This window comes from Acanthochromis polyacanthus, chromosome 2, assembly GCF_021347895.1.
Source record: "Acanthochromis polyacanthus isolate Apoly-LR-REF ecotype Palm Island chromosome 2, KAUST_Apoly_ChrSc, whole genome shotgun sequence".
NCBI lineage: Eukaryota > Metazoa > Chordata > Actinopteri > Pomacentridae > Acanthochromis > Acanthochromis polyacanthus.
Window position 1 is genome coordinate 23,919,547 of NC_067114.1, and position 16,593 is coordinate 23,936,139.

At 38.9% G+C, this 16,593-nt stretch overlaps 1 protein-coding gene across 1 annotated transcript in view; it reads right to left on the reverse strand.

Moving 5' to 3' along the window:
• The window catches only part of LOC110966484 (AT-rich interactive domain-containing protein 3B-like), a 58,853-nt gene that overhangs the window by 12,281 nt on the left and 29,979 nt on the right, over window positions 1-16,593 (reverse strand). Inside the window, 1 exon segment of the mRNA XM_051944912.1 lies at window positions 2,791-2,976. Coding sequence (XP_051800872.1) covers window positions 2,791-2,976 — 186 coding nt within the window.

Sequence of the window (16,593 nt, forward strand, 5' to 3'; positions counted from 1 at the left end):
GACGGGGGTGGGTAAAGGTGAGATAGGGGAAGACAAGCAATAGAGGGCAGGTGCTGGAATTACATTTTTTTTTCTGCAAAAAGCTGGACTCATTTATCATAGCGGTGTGTGAAAATGCAATTCAAAAAAGTCCCTAAAATATTGGTTAAATCTATAAAAGATAACAAATAAAGAAGTGATGTAAAAACAAAGTGCTTTATAGAAGGATTCAAAAAGGATTACATTATTAAAACAATAAAAAATAAATTAAATATATTAAAATTCAGGTATAAATGTTTCATGTGTAAATTGAAGGTTATACATAGAAGTGCTTGTAAAACTAAAAATTTCATACAGTCTCTAAATAAGATTTGTAAACCTGGACATATCATTTTTTTTGTCTTATTTATAACGACAGTTTGATCTTCTGCTACTTCTGGATAATACTTTTTCCCCCTATAGGAGTTTCTCATTTTTACAGTATATACATCCCCTGTCAAAAGTTTTAGGACACTTTGTCATTCAAATAAAGTAGAACCTGTCCTACAACTTTTGACAGGGGGTGTATCTACCAAATTTGGTACACATATGCAGCACATCAGGCTGAACAAAAAAGTCAGTGACAGCCACATTCCAAACCCAACAGGAAGTGAGCTATTTTGTGTTGAATGTCAGATTTTGCCCATTTTTCATTTTTTTCTAGAGCGAACTCCTCCTAGGCGGAAACTCAAATTCACCTCAAATTCAGCCAGTACATACAGGAGGCCTTAATGATCCAAAGTTATTAAAATCTTTTTCCAAAGTCAAAGGGCATGTCCGTGGCAGCCTCTGGAATTTTGATCCTTCGCCATGAAATTTCAAATGCTGTGTAAATGCCCTGAACATGCTCCAATCTGCCTGAAACTTTACATGTATGATCAGAGTCCTGCCCTGATCACATCCATATGATGAAATACACCACCTGTCAAAAGTTGTAGGACAGGTTCTACTTTAGTTGAATGAGACAGTGTCCTAAAACTTTTGACAGGGGGTGTAATTTTTGGTAGTATTTAATTATATTTATTTTTTTGCTGCTTTATACCAATTTATGAAAATGTTAGTGTTGCTGTTTATGATCTTTAATACATTACCTTTGTTATTCTTTATTTGCTCTTCATTCAAACAGTTTCCCAGCCAGTGTCATGGTACTTCTTTTTTGCCAAAGATGGGTGCCCTTTCTATTTGTTCCATAGCAACATGAGCTATTCTTTTTTCCTTCTTTTTTATAAACATTTTTATCCACTTTGTGTTTGTCAGAACATTTTTCAAGTCTTTCCTGAAGTCTGATTTGTTAATTTATAGAGTTATTTCTTTCCCTTTCTAATTGGTTTCTCTTGAATGAAAAAAGCTTTCATCTTCTTTGCAAATTTTTGAGAGATTTGAAAGTCTTATTTTCAGCTCAAGACATGCATTTGCTTAGATTGCAGAACAATCAGTTTTGTTTTGCTATCAGTGTTAGTTTTTATCTGAGCCTTAATTGCATTTTGAATAAAATGTTATACTGCTATGAAAAATGATCTTTCCTTTTATGCCAGAAACAGCTGCCACGGGGATTCAGCCCCTCCCTGAAACTGTTCATGCACATTCACACATGTAAAAAACACCTGGTTATGCGTATACATGGACATAAAGAACTGGCTTCTGCAGGAGGAATCTAGATGCATTAAGTGTGTTTCTTTAGTGTCCTGCCTTTATTATAAAATCTGGAACACTTGCTCACTTGGCATTTACAAAATTAAGCTATTCCAGGAAGCTGGTTTTCAACTGAAATTTAAAATACACAAACTAACACTGAATTTAATACAACAGGTATAACAATGACGCAAAAACATTTTGTATGCCGAGTATACTTGGATGACATCACAGCAGCAACGAGTATGCACAGTCACAGCTCTGTTAGGTTTTCCCTCTCATAAATGAACACACTTTATGTGTCCTGACTGTATAATGGTGGAATAGAAGCACCAAGGATCAATAAGCAGAAGGAACAGCAGCATCCATTAGATAGAGGTAGTGGAGAGACGCCACACAACAGCTCAGCAACATTAAAAATACATAAAGGTTCATTAGGGATATCTGCTGGTGGACAGAATAGAGAGGTGTTACTTCTACTGAAGGGTTTCCATCGAGAGAGTGACAGATTTTTCGTCGAGGCTCGGTATATAAACTGTCAGTCAAACCCCACCTTGGTCACTGTGAACTATGACCCAAATCCAGTCAATAAATCTATGGGAATCAGTGAGTTCTGTGTGATGTAATGCTTGAAGGGATTGAATGTGAAGAGGGAAGGTGGCCCGGTGGAGAAAACAAACATGCATGTGTATAAACACACAGGCACAGATTCGTATTGACATTCACGCTTATATCAACACACACACAAAGCCAAATACACCAACACAATATATAAAAGATAAAGGTGTCAATATAAAAGGTGTAGCATGAGTAGCACGTTAGCAGAGCAGTTCCTTTTGCGTCTACACAGGAGGCGGGTTTCCGTGGACAAGTAAAACGTGAGCTGTTGCGACGCCTGAGTAGACAGCTGGACTGATTAAAATAGGAGCGTATCCGTTCCAATGGGCACGTGTGAGACGGATGACGGAAAATCATGGCTGAAAGCTTTGTGTGTGAACACAGCTTAATGCTACACACATATATTCATTGCATTTGGAAGGTGTTGCGTTCTAGCTGAGAGACTATGCACTTGAGATTCTTTACGCAGTTTCAAAAAATGTATTACTTTGGTTGCTTTGTGACACAAATACAAACACTTACTGAGTACGCAGAGTAAAAGCTGCACTGGTGATAGAGGTAGGCAGGTTGAGTCCCTTTGTGATTTCTCTCCAGATCTTCTTGTTGATTACCTCCACAAGGCCTCCCTTCTCTGTCACTAGCTTGTACAACATGTACAGATCCAGGACCTGCTTGGCCATGATGGGAATACGATTGACTGGGGTTCCTGTGGCGGAGACACAAATAATAAGAGAAATCAATACAAATCATATATCTGAATGAGAATAGCTTAAGGCATGGGTGGATGACTGTATTTCAAAGTGCATTTGTATGTCAACTGTATGCACAAATCCAATAGAAGTGGAACCCTTAATGCTAGCAATTTTTTGTTATGCGGTCCCTGCAGAGACATTATAGCATGCAGGCAACACATTTAAAGGCTGCACGGTGAAAAATAAAGCAGGATGCATTCTAGATTGCGCATTAATTCATCCAAATGTCCATGTCGAATCATCCAGGATAATTTTGTGACTTCTGTACACTGATCTAAGTGCTGTCAGGATGATGGTAAGACAAGGGTGGCAAGCCTGCTGCCGGCACGCCTGTTAAATTTGGCTTCAAAACATATTAGCCCAATTAAGGCAATCTGGCTTGACCTGGAAAAGGGGATTCACAAACAACACAAAGCAAAGCGGCTCTAGACTTTTGATACAGATGCATTAATCTTGTCAACAGCTTATCTGCAGTGAAGCTTTCAGGGAGCGTGTGGGGAGTTGGTGGTGGCTCCCATATGCAATAGAATCAAAAAGTGCAATGTGCAACAGTGTAAGCATGAAGCATGATGAGGGGACTGGGGATTGTGACAACCTGCTAATCCATGAGCAGCTGTGGGTGGGGTCTCCTGGATAGGCCAGTATAATGAGGCTCATTTAGAGGATTGTGCCGAGTAAATCCACACCCCTGTGCTGATAGTGTTGCCAGACCCAGTACAGCGAGTTGTACAGATTTGCTCCCACAGTTAATGCCAGCCAATCCTTCAGCCACTCCACAGGCTGCTCTTAACCTGAAATTGGACTCATTAATGACTTTGTGAAATAGCAGTGTGATCAGGCCATGACGATTAGCCCCGATTCATTTTCTTAAGTTAGCAACATGTCTTTAAGCCATGTGCAGAGGGCCGAGGTGAACTCATGGACCCATGAAGTGTGGAGATCAGGAAGGTGCACTGTCAATGCACTATGGCTCTAAGTCTCGAAATGTACGATTTATTGTTGGTTATAGTGTTGGCGGTTAGACAAAATATTTTACTACTGCTGTGTCTACTGAAAAATTATTGCTTTTTTAAGATATTGTTTTGGGGCATTTTATACCTTTATTTCACAGTAGCAGTGGACTGAGACAGGGAATGTGGAGAAAGAAGAAAGAGCGAATGACATGCAGCAAATGGTCCTCAACCAGGGATCGATCCAGGGACTTGCTGTTCAGGGTATTTGCACCCATGTGGTATGCGCTCCAACTATTCGGCTATCAAATCACCCCCATGAAACCCCCTCTAATGTTTGTCTCAAAATACAACATGCAAGTGGGAAGGAGTAAAGGCTTACAGCCAGTTATGTACTGTATACGTCAATATAGAGCAATAGTTCTTTACATGGGGTTTGGGAAAACCAGTGAACATTTTGTTCATTTGGTACAATCAAGTGGGTTTTGAGAAAATTTAGAGAGAGAAAGAATTAGCTAGTTAAAGATAATCTGTTGCCAGAGATTTAAGCATTCAAACAGAGCAGTTAGCAAGCTGGTCGTGTAACAAAAATAGGAAATACACATAGGAATGCAGTATACACAAAGGAACCCATTTAGTATACCTGTAAAATCTAGTGCAATGTCTTACAACATCCCAAGGAAAAATACCTTGCCTTTGTCATTTGTTTTACACAAATGATTATTCCTTTGAATGGATTGCATTAGATGCTACTGATGTCCCTAACGATGCAACAATCATACAATTTATTAAACTAAAATTTCATTTAAAAGTGCTCACAAATACAACTTTATTAATCCCACAGCAGGGGGAAACTTCCCCACTGTGGGATTAATAAAGGTTTAATGTATCTATCTATCTATCTCTCTAATCATACATGTAAGACCTGCTCTCACCAAGTATTAATATTATCATCCATAGTACCACAGCACTGTATATGCAGTTAACATTGTTACTTTGTTTAAGCTGTAGAAAATTCTGTTCGGGGAAAAAAGGCATCTTATCTTCAGAGCCAATTAACAGATAAAAACACAAGAGGGCCACTGCCAAGATGCTGGCTTTTTTTTTTTTTTTTTTTACAGATTATCTGAATTAGCAAAGTACAGAGTGAGAGAGAGAGAAGGAGAGGAACAGTCATTTAGTTTGTAATATATTTTTAAACATCAGACCTGTATTCCATTTAGTTCATTCAGAAGTACTCTAAGTGCACATTCAGTCTCTTTATGTTTTACTTTTAGCAGTCAGTGACTGTTATTACCAAAAGGGAATTCTACAATTTTAGAATGACATCCACCTACAATATACCTATTTAAAATGAATTGCAGCCAAGTTAAAAGTATAAATACATGTGTATATAAACGCAAAAATTACAACTGCTCATGATTTAATAGTCAATTGTTCAATGAATCATGCATTTTAAAAATGTCCTGTCCACCTGAAGATTACAAATTTGATTGTTTACATTTCTATCACATTGGAAATTATTTTTTATTTGGAGGCACTGTAGATGTCAGAACTTTAACTACATTTTTGGGCAGCAACAACATTTCTAGAACACGCAGTGCATCAGTGCACCAGGACTGTTTTTCTCCCAGTGCTTAGTCAGTTATTTAATGCAGCGTTGGACATCATTCCTGCATTAAACAATTAGTACAACTAGAGGGGTCAGAGATCAGCCAGGGGTTATTGATGTGTGAATTAAACTGCAGGTCAGCAGGAAGCCATGTTTTCATACTGGCCTGGCCACGAACAATGACAGCACAACAGATGAGACACAACAGCACTGGCCCCATAGTGACAGGCCAGCAGTTAGTTAGGCTTTAATTCACGCCTCTGCTTTTGTCACCATCTGTTGTCAAATCAAAATCCGATTTTATGTATTTACAAGGCACTAATTTAGGAGCCCATAGCCACACAAAGAAAGCCAAAAATGTACTAGTTTCAGAGACGAGAGCAGCGTGTGGTTTGTGTACGAGAAGAAACCAAATAGCTATCTGTATATCTTAAGTGGACCAAAGATGGTTTTAAAACCAAAAACATCATTAGTCAACATGTGACATCAGCTGGATATCACATTTCAACACGGCCAGACCACATGTGAAAGCACTGGGAAAGAACCTTTGATAATACTCTAATTGACCAAAAATCACATTAGCAACGCTTGGGCAGTTAGCCAGAGAGCTCCCTCATTTGAGAGAATCAACATGTCGCCTGGCTTTGGTGTCCAACATCTGCTCCGTTTCCAACCCTGGAGACAATTAGCTCTAACAGGCTTAATTAGAACAGGCCAAAACATCTCTTTTGATCACAGTAACACAAGGTCTCTGCCTCATAACAGCTATATTCTGCTGTTATACTTGTTCCATTCAAACCTTATTGAAAAAATCCTTTAGTGATGACTACAGATAAAAAGATTGACCATGATACAAAACCACTTTGTGACATGAGGTCTCAAGTACACAACTATTGGGTATTTCATCTCTCTGTAAAGCCCTGATTTGTCCACTCCGCTGCTCTGAGCCAATCTGTAATTGGCTGCAGGCTTCACCTCCCATCATCCTTTGCCCTGGACTGATTTTCCCCCAGGGACAGAGCCATCAGGAGCCTAGTGATTAATGGCACCAGAGGTCAGAAGTCGCTGTGGTGGGAAGTGCCGAGGCTGAGGGCCCCTGAACCACTCCCTAAGTCCTTCCTTCGACTTCCACCATGAAGGCAAGAGCCACACAGTTAGTCTTCAAACGACTAGACTTCAAGGGATAAAGATAGTGAGCCAGACAGGAGAAAAAAAGCAAACACCAGTATTAACACTATATAAATCCTTAAAAGTTTGCCTTTCAAGGACTAATATTTGTAATTGTGCGAAGATAATCAGTATGTATATATTTTATGCCTGTGATGTCTTTCATAGAAGCAAAAAATAATTTATAGTATAAATAACAATGAAAAATTAATGTCTCGTCTGACACAGAATAAAATGGGAATAAAACACATTTGTGCTAACTATTATGCAGTAAAATATGTAAGTAAAAAGCTTTTTTGTCCATCATTTCAGAGACTAGAGATATTTATCAGGCCATAAGGAATTTGTGATCGAAACAGGCTGTCCATCTGAATGAAACAAAATATTGTGCCCTTGCATTACATGTCCAGCTTCCTATCTCAATGTGAGGCCACAAAAAAGGAACAAGGTCATTTTATCTGACCCCTGACCTATTTTTAGCAGGAAACAGCTGTTCACATTAAAGGGCCTCTATAATAAATCAATTTGGTGGCCCTGACGCCAGTAGTGGTAAATTAAATATTGCTGACTTCACTTGATGGGCATTTCTTTAAATAATTAAGTGACAAAGCGCCAGCCTCACAGCGGACAACACACAGGAAATGAATTTTTTACTAAATGAGCATTGGCTGGTATAAGGTTTCACTGGCATTTACAATAAAAGCGATAGCAAAAAGGAGTGGGAAAGAAGAAAACACCACATCATCTCATGGCCTGTGGTTGCCTTATGTCTTCTCATCAATTTGAAGATTAATCTAATTCAGTTTTTTGGTATGACAGTAGTTACCATGAGCATGAATGCAAAGTGAACACAAGACAGAAAAGCATGCATAGGAATTAAAAAGAAAGAGTATGAAAAAGCAAAAACTGAAGACAATCAGCACTTGCTCCATCGGAGGCAGGGAAGGAAGGGAGGAAGGAAAAAAAGGATGGAAGAAAGAAAAAGAAGGGGGAGGTGTAGTAGCTAGCCAGCTGGAGAAAGAGTGGATTACTGCTGTAAAGAAGGTGTCAGCCAACACAAACAGCCCCTGGCCTCATGGCAATGTCTGAGTCCTTTTAGAGCACCCCCTACACCTTCTTCCTCCTTTCTGCCCCAAACACCAGATCAGACCAAACCAGGGCCACGTCTCACTTCTATGCACTTCAGACCATTTCCTCAGTTCAATTTAAGCACATTCACTTGCTTTACATGAACAACTGCTGGTGAGAAACACTGAATAGCAACAAAATGACCACAAAATGTCAATTAGTTTATTTAGTTGAAGTTATAAACTGCACCAGTCTTGCTGCTGCTATTTTAACAGCCTAAAGTGTTGCAATACAGTATTTATGAAATACTACATTCTTAAGATGATGTGCTGTTGGAGATGCTTTTCTATATTTATATTATATATCCCACCATTTTTGTACTGTATATATAAAATAAAAAAAAAAAGAATTTTAGAAAGGAGCATCCTTTTAGAAATTGTTGCATGTATCAACACTGAGGCAATTTTATGCTTGCCACCTTGCAGTAAAAGTGTTTTGACTTTAAGAGAATACCAACACAGAACAGCCCATACCCTTCATTAAAATGGGGCAGAGAGATTCTGACAGGAGAGACGAGTGTCTGGGCTCCACATGCTGGGAGTTTACTTTATGTAGGCAGCCCCTGGCTGTTTAGTTTATATGTTCATATGTTGGGCCAGCATATTGTCAGGACCCTGCTATATGCTGGGGCATGTTTGTTTTATTTTTAATGCATGGTCAGGGACATAAAAGGTAAAAAAGCCTTGAGTGCATGGAATTTGCTATCTTTAGTCTAGGCAGAGCCACCACTCGCATGACGGACCAATTCATATCAAGTGTTAAGATATGCAACCCTCCACATAAGGGAAGTTAAATGTAACGTTACACTATAGATACATTGCTATTCTAAGCATGAAGCTAAAGCCACAGCTGGTAGAGACACATACAGCGAGATAGAAAGAGAAGGACAGTCATCTAATAAAGTCTACAATATCAGTCAGTTAAGATGCTCTAAAGCTTTACAGAGGTTGCATTCATGTTGTGTCAATAAAGTGCAATTAATGTGAAGTGACAGAGGGAGAAAGGCAGACAGAGGCAAAGAAAATGAAAGAGGCAAGGCAGGAAAGAGAAAAAAAATAGTGAGTTATCTTCTGTCAACTGTATTTAATGACAATCTGATAACAATCACAAAAAGCAAGGAAAACAGAATCTTTCCCTTGGCCTGCGAGTTTAAACTAAATAAACTACAGCATGCAGAATGAATAACATGGCATTCAGTAAAAGCACAGGTAGCAACATAAAAATATTGTTCTACAACAGTACAGGTGAGCAAATGTAAAGACAACACAGTGTGATACTATGTATGCTCCATCTGTGCAGTGACAAAGATGCCAGACTAGCTCACAAGCATAAGGGGTTTCATCATATGAGAATACTTATCACTTTATTGATCAGCTAAAGAATTAAATGTATGAGTTTTGGACTAATGCAAATGACACATTTCAGTTTAAGTTTGTATCTTTTAAGATCCAAAACAAGCAGATCTTTCTCTCTTGTCTCTTCCTCAAGGTTTTCCTTGCAGAACAATACTGATGGGAGAAGAGCAAAGAAAAAAAAGCAAACATTCAATGATGGATAAGTCACTTGAAGCTATATTTACTCAGGAAACAGTGAGAGTAGCTTCATAGCAAGAATTATTACAGTGAGCAGGTGGCCAGTATGTTAAAGGATGTCTTCTGTGCACTGTCAACTGCTTCGGTCTGTGGTGTAAAACATTACAAAACTGGCAAGTATCCAAACAAAAGTCAGAAGCTGTAAATCTCACTGGGTGCTGTTCACACGCTGGGGAGCATGTCAGACTACACACGACGACACACTTTAAAGCTAAATTACAGGATAAGAAGTTCTTTAAGTCCAACTGTACAATAAATCTCTGCACTGATAAAGCTAACAGATTTTCCATGATGTTTAAAGTACTGCTAATGGCAGTGCTAATGACCACTCAATCTTTTAACAGCTTTGTCAGTAAAGCATCTTGGAGCTGAATTAGAGAGACGTACAGAAAGAAAGACAAAAGAAAAGAGAAACATGACTCCTGCTCCGTAGGTCATGAAGACGGGTCACCTGGTGAAATAGAGGGGGAAGGGGATTGAAAAGGTTGGATGGCGCGAAAAGTGAGATGGCCTCTCTAACTGTAACCTAAGTCCCCACAATCCCCAGAGACCCAGCAGATCATCTGACTAGACCCCAATCAACACCAGCTGATATGGAGCCAACAGAGAGAATGATGAACGGATGGGTGGATGGATATACAGAAGGATGATAGAGGTTTCTAAATGCTTCTAAATCATGGTTATTCAGAGTTCTGGGCATTTCAATTTCTAAAGGATGTCAGGCAGGAAGAGAGAGACATTAACTGACATCTGAGAGGTATATGCCAAACATATTTTACAAATAGCTGCACATAGTCATGTCAGACAGTGGATCTCTGATGTTTTCCTTCACAGTAACTCCAGGAAAACATAGAAAGAACCTTCTACTAACTGAAATAAAGCTAGGAATACAAGATTTGGACCATAAAATGCTGCAATTTGGTGAGGAAAATTCAGACAAAATTTATACTTATAGGTAACATAATGAACGGTCATTTGATAGTTGAAGGGAATTTGACACGTCTGCAACACATATCCCCTATAGGTGAAATTTGCTCAATTTGTGCTTGACAAAAAGGAAAATTACTGACTGACTTACTGCCTATGTTTACACATCTACTAGTGTTTCAGGCTGTTTGTTAAGATAATGCACACAGAAGCTTTTTATTTAAAATACACATCTTATCTTGGACATGTTTGTCTTCTATAAACATTAATGGTATTAGAAATGTCTAGTTGGTGAATTTGACATTTACTAGCCAGAGGTTGGTGTTTTTAATGTGTTACTGTGAGGTCAGCATTTTGCAGATGCATCCTGTAATTAAGAAATCAGATAATAAAATATCCATTGCATTGTATAGACCTACTGTGAATTCTTAATTTGGTAATACTGGACCTTCATAAAGACTTGAACATTTTTTAATAATGTTATGTCTTCATCACTACATGCTATTTGCTTTCTGTTAAACTACAGCAACCACTAAAACCTGTTGCATTGCTCACGCACGAGACATGCATGAAACGTGTGAACAACATTTCCCCGCCCTCATTGCACAATTCTGGGTGAGCTTAGTATTGTTGCAAATGCATAGTGGCACTGCTATTGCTGACTGAATGTCAGTGTCCCTTTACTTTTTCTGTTGAGCTGACACTGTGATTAGACTGAAAATATTCCCTGGCAAAAAAATAATAAATTATATATATATATATATATATATATACACACACACACACATGAGCAAGCCTTCGATACAAGGACAAGCAGCAGATGACAGAGTTTTACAGACTGTTGTTGCTGTGGGGGGAGGTAAAATCTTTGTTGATGCAAACGCAGTTGCAAACACTGATGATACAGACCTGTATTTTGAGTTAGTCAGTTTAGAAAAAGTTGTTTTCTATCCAGGATAAACTATTCAGGCATTTGGGTTCTGTAAAGCGTCTTGAGACGATTTGACTGTAGTTGACGCTATATAAATAAAACTGAATTGAATTGAATTGAATTGAATTCAAAAACAACTGAAAATACCTAAACATGAATTCAGTCAACCAAATTTCAGCATTTTTTAGCATGTGCTACACCTGCTATCAAAACATAAAACACAAGCTAAAGTCTATCATTTTCTAAAATTTTGCGTGAAATATAACAACACTAAATACTACAAATTAAATAAGAAAACATGTTCTGACAGAGTAGATCGTAATTTCTTAGTGTCACCATTTTAAACTTTACAACTTTACAGCATGGTCAAATAGAGTGGTTGACCTCTGCTCTATATTTACATCTAATTGGAAAACCAAGTGAAAGAAAACCCAATAGCGTGGCCCTTTAAACAGCTCTGATCTTGCAGCAGAAAATGTCAAGAATGTATATGTGACAGCAACATGACAATGGTACATTCAACACATAATAGAGGGAGGGGTTTTTGCACTAACTGAAGATTCCATTGATTAAGATTAAGAGGGGATACTGTTAACATTTTCCATTCCATTAAAATTCAGTTCAAACCAAGAAAGTCTGTGAGGGGAAGGAAAACACTTAGAATCAATAGAAAAGGGATAAGAGACCATGCATAAAAAGACAAAGTAAGGAAGAATGAGCTTATGGAGACATTCAGACAAAAAGAAAAAAGAACCAAATACAGGCTACACTATACTCTCTATGAAACAAAATTTCACATGACCAACACCGATGACAGTTCATTGGTCTGGTCTTTAATTGGAGGTTCAAAGGGTGTGACAGTGATGTCTTTGCTGGCATGGAGGGGGCCTCTCTGTCCCTTAAACCAAGCTTTATAACACAGCTAACTGCTTCAGTCGATGACCACCCGGACTCACAGATAAAGCCATCAAGTGACGAGCCTCATTTGGAGCCCAGCACCACTGATCAATACGAGAGACATCAGCTGCTATAAGCAGAGGAGAAAAGGAATATGTTCAAACACAGAAAGAGATAGGTGGGGGTTGTGCTTCCATCTTGCAAATTTTAACTCCCATCAATGCTAACTACTTTTGGCTCTTGGAATCCATGACAATGGGTCGTACATTTAGCTTTCAGGGATTAGCTGGAGCTCTTAATATAGAGTAACATCAAAATGAGGTCCACACTAGAATACTATTTATTTTCAAAATTAAAGCAATACAGTTACACAAGAATTCACTGCTAGTTACAATATTTCAAACACTTGACTGTTTTTGTGTTTATATAAATAACATGGACATTTAATGCTATTATTTAAAGCTAAAGTTACACAATATAATTTAATACTGGGAATAAGATCATGATATACCATATACTACAGCATGAAAAGTCAAGTTTTAAGCCTAACTGAGGAAATTAAACTTATCTTTACACTTATAAATCAACATGACCATCACCTATCTAATCATGTCAAACAACAAACCACATCAACTAAAATGTCACTGGAAAGAAGCACTAGCAGCTGTGTGCTTCACATCCACTTCATCCCTCAAATCAAGCATCTTGTTTTCCATAGGCCCCTTTGCATTAAGATCGTGGTTACTGTGTGGCTTATGGAACGTTGCTGCAGAGCTGCACTGGAAGTGAGCTCAGGGCTATTGTACTGGTGTAGGGCTCCTCTGGGGGCTGTAATGCATTTCATACCATCCATCACAGAGGGTGTGGAGGCCAGGAAGCATTGCTTTAAGAGCACACACAGGACACAGATGGAGAAACAAGACATGCAGATATGCAGAGATAACAGAAGTTGAGAAATTTGTTGATCACAGGAGAGTTTAGTGTGCAAACAGCTTCACAAAGCAACCACAGAACATTCATTTTGATTGGCCAAAGAAATGAATATCTTGAAGCTGCGAGCACTGTTTCTCACATACTTGCATCTGTGATGCAGGCACTTCTTAAAAAAACATAATATAAACAATATTCTTGCTTTATGGGATTGGACAATAGTGTGAAGAAAACTAAACTATTTTTTTAATTCAGAAAAACTGCAGGATGTGAATAGGCAAACGAAAAAAGCTTTTCATTAACGATAAAAACAGCACGTATGTATGATGGACACACCCTTTGCACTGATTGGTTTTTCTTCACTGAGATTAAGGTTTGCTATACAAGTTGAATCAAGACTTCATATTTTTATGAACAGAAAAAGAATTGACATATTATCAGGAAGGCACAATAGAATGCATTTTGGTTTTTTATTTTTGTTTTCCCCCCAAATTTTGTTCTTTTAAATTGCACTGTTCCATGTGAGTTTTAGTCATATTTCACTTTTCTGAATACTGTCTTCATTTCCTGTCGAGCTTGTGTGTTAACTGACTATTCCTTTCACAGCCCTCCCCCCATGTTTTTTCCTATTCTGTCTTTGATAAGTCATTCTCGGTGCTGCCCATTCCTCCACTACCTGGATGAGTAATGGTGACATTTGTTTTCAGAGTACTTGCAAATGTATTCCACTGAAGACAAAACAAGATGCGAGGATGAAACTAAGCGGCCAGTATTATTTTACCCTGACAATGACCTCGTTGGGAAGCATGAATCTGCTTGAGCCTGCACTCGTCCCCTTCCCTGCTTACTTACTTACGACACATCGTGCATAGTGATTAAGAATCTCTCCACTCTGCAGCTTAGAGACTCAAATCCCTGTACAGTATGGTCGTAATTAAAGATGAACAGCACAGTGGCAATCCAGGCCTGTGGAACAGTCTGGCTAAATGACAGAGGAAATAACAGGGAGGTGGAAGGGATTGGGGCAGGGATGAGAAACACAGAGAGGAAAAGACACAAAGAGTAGCCTTGGTTGGTTAGAAACAAACAAAAACAAAAAATAAAAAAGTCTCAAGATTTTAATCTGACATCCCCCAATACACCCCCAAACACAAAAACATCAGGAAAACTACTATTTCCTTTTGTTTGAAGGAAGAGCATAACCACTGCAGATGCTTGTTCCCCAAAGGCTGGCTGTAATTGCCAGGCGACGGGTGGAGTCTACCGAAGGCAAAGATAATCTCAGCCCTCAATATATCAACATGGCAACCACAAAATTCTTTGATCACAAATGCAAGCAGGATGTGCCCAGAAAGAAAGGTTTGCCACATCTTTTGGAGTCTGTATTGGAGCAATGATTAGAAAGCAGCGGTTGGAATCCATGTATCATTTGGGCTACCACCCTTTCCTGACAGTAGGGCCCCTCTGCTACAGTTTAGTCTTCTTGTGTGATTTTCTTGACAATTTTTTCTGTATGACTGGCCAGCACAGTCAGCCTCAAGCCCACTAACAAAGTGCTTTGAAAGGGAAACTGAAAGAGCAAGGCCTTGTTTCTACACAGCTTGCTGATGTCTCCTTTAACCTCTCCTCAGTCACCCTGGCACCCCATCTGCCCTTGTCTCCTACTGTGATTTCCATGTCTGCCCTCTTCATCCCTCAGTCTCTCTTTTCTCCCTTTTCACACATAGACACGCGACGGTCACCTCCTTTGTCTGCTGTCCATCACGGTTGACCTATCAAAAAGGTTGTCCCCCCACTTATTTAGAGATCATTAATCATCTTGTGTAGGACAGGAGGCCCCTTAATCCAGCCACGCCTCCACCCGGCCTCACCAAGCAGGCCACAGTGCGGCCCTCACCCCTATCCCCCATGGTGTTATCAAGTTCAGTGGTTGTAACTGTAGCACAACAAACAGAGGGGGGAAGGAGAATACTGGTGTGGGTAAAGGAGAAGGAAGGGGATGGCGACAGAGAAAGACAAGAGAGGACGAATGTCATTTCCTCATTACATTATTGCTGCATTCTATGTATAGCAAGCTCTTGGGTCTCAAAACTGCATTATTCCTGACCATATCTGTCACGGATTAGATTATAGAAACCATTTTAAAAAAAAAAAGAAAAGAAACTGATCATTAAAAAAAACCAAACATCTAAAGTCTACCAGTGGCCCAACAAATTCACTATACCTAAAATATAAAATTAGAACTGCAATCCAACACTTTATCTAAAAATGACAAATGTGTTCACAATACCTAGTGTTTTATTGTGAAACCAACCAGGTGCTGCCACGTTCCAGAAGTTGTGGAGTGTTAACTAAAGGAAAATGAGGCCATATCAAAGAGCCAGAGAATGTTCCTATTGTAGTCTGGTGTTTGTACAGAGGGCCTGCCTGTTACGAGGGCCAGTGAGAGGCTGACCGGGGGAGTAATATAATGCATACATGGATCCCCAGAGCCCATTCATGGTTGTAATTGGTGTGGACAGAGCTCTTGGTCTCTGGGTTACAGTTTGGGAACTTCCTCTAATGTCCTGCTGGGAGGCCACATTTCCCACACTACAAATACAGAAGAAGAATCCAGCTAAACCTGGACAATAAAATCTTTATTGCTTAAAATGGCAGAGGCATGATCTATCTTTGTTTATAATGCAAATCCTTTCTTTGCTCTTTTCTATGTGACTGCATGGCTCTGAAATCTCAGTCAAAGAATATACAAATATTGCTATGATGCAAAAGTACAGGCAAACTGCCTCAGTTCTGATTAAAGGCCAAATAAAAGCCCTATGTGGCTCCTGAATACGTTTCTGACACTTCAGAGGAGCGTTACAGGAAAGAACTGAAAAGCTAATCAATTTCATATCAATATTGTGACTTGAAATAATGCAAATAGCAAAACCTCAAAGGCTGAAATTTAGGACAGCATCTGACTCAGTGCACACTGATTCTGTCAATCTTGTGTGACAGTCATGCTTTTGGTAGCATCTAATGTCACACTTACAAAATAAACAAATAAATTAATAAAGTCTGTTCAAGAGTGAATATTCAACTGGGGCTTCCATTTAGGAAAATTACATCACCAAAAAAACTGTAATCAAAATATTTTACCCAAATCATTTGGCCCTTCTACAGCAACCAAAACTCTCTAAAGTACATTTCACTCTGGAGTTGCAATTAAATAAGAACTCTTAATTTAATCATTACCCATCTTCCCTTTTATAGGACTTCCTCTAATAGTATTAATCTTTCTTCAACCCCATCAAGACCGCTAAAACTTAAAGACACAGACAAGTCCTGCTACCACTTTATAACTATTAACACACCTAATCCGGTCCGTAGGGATTTCCCCTAAAATAACTCTTAAGGGCAGTGATAGCACACCATGTGGTCCCTCTTAAGCTGAAGT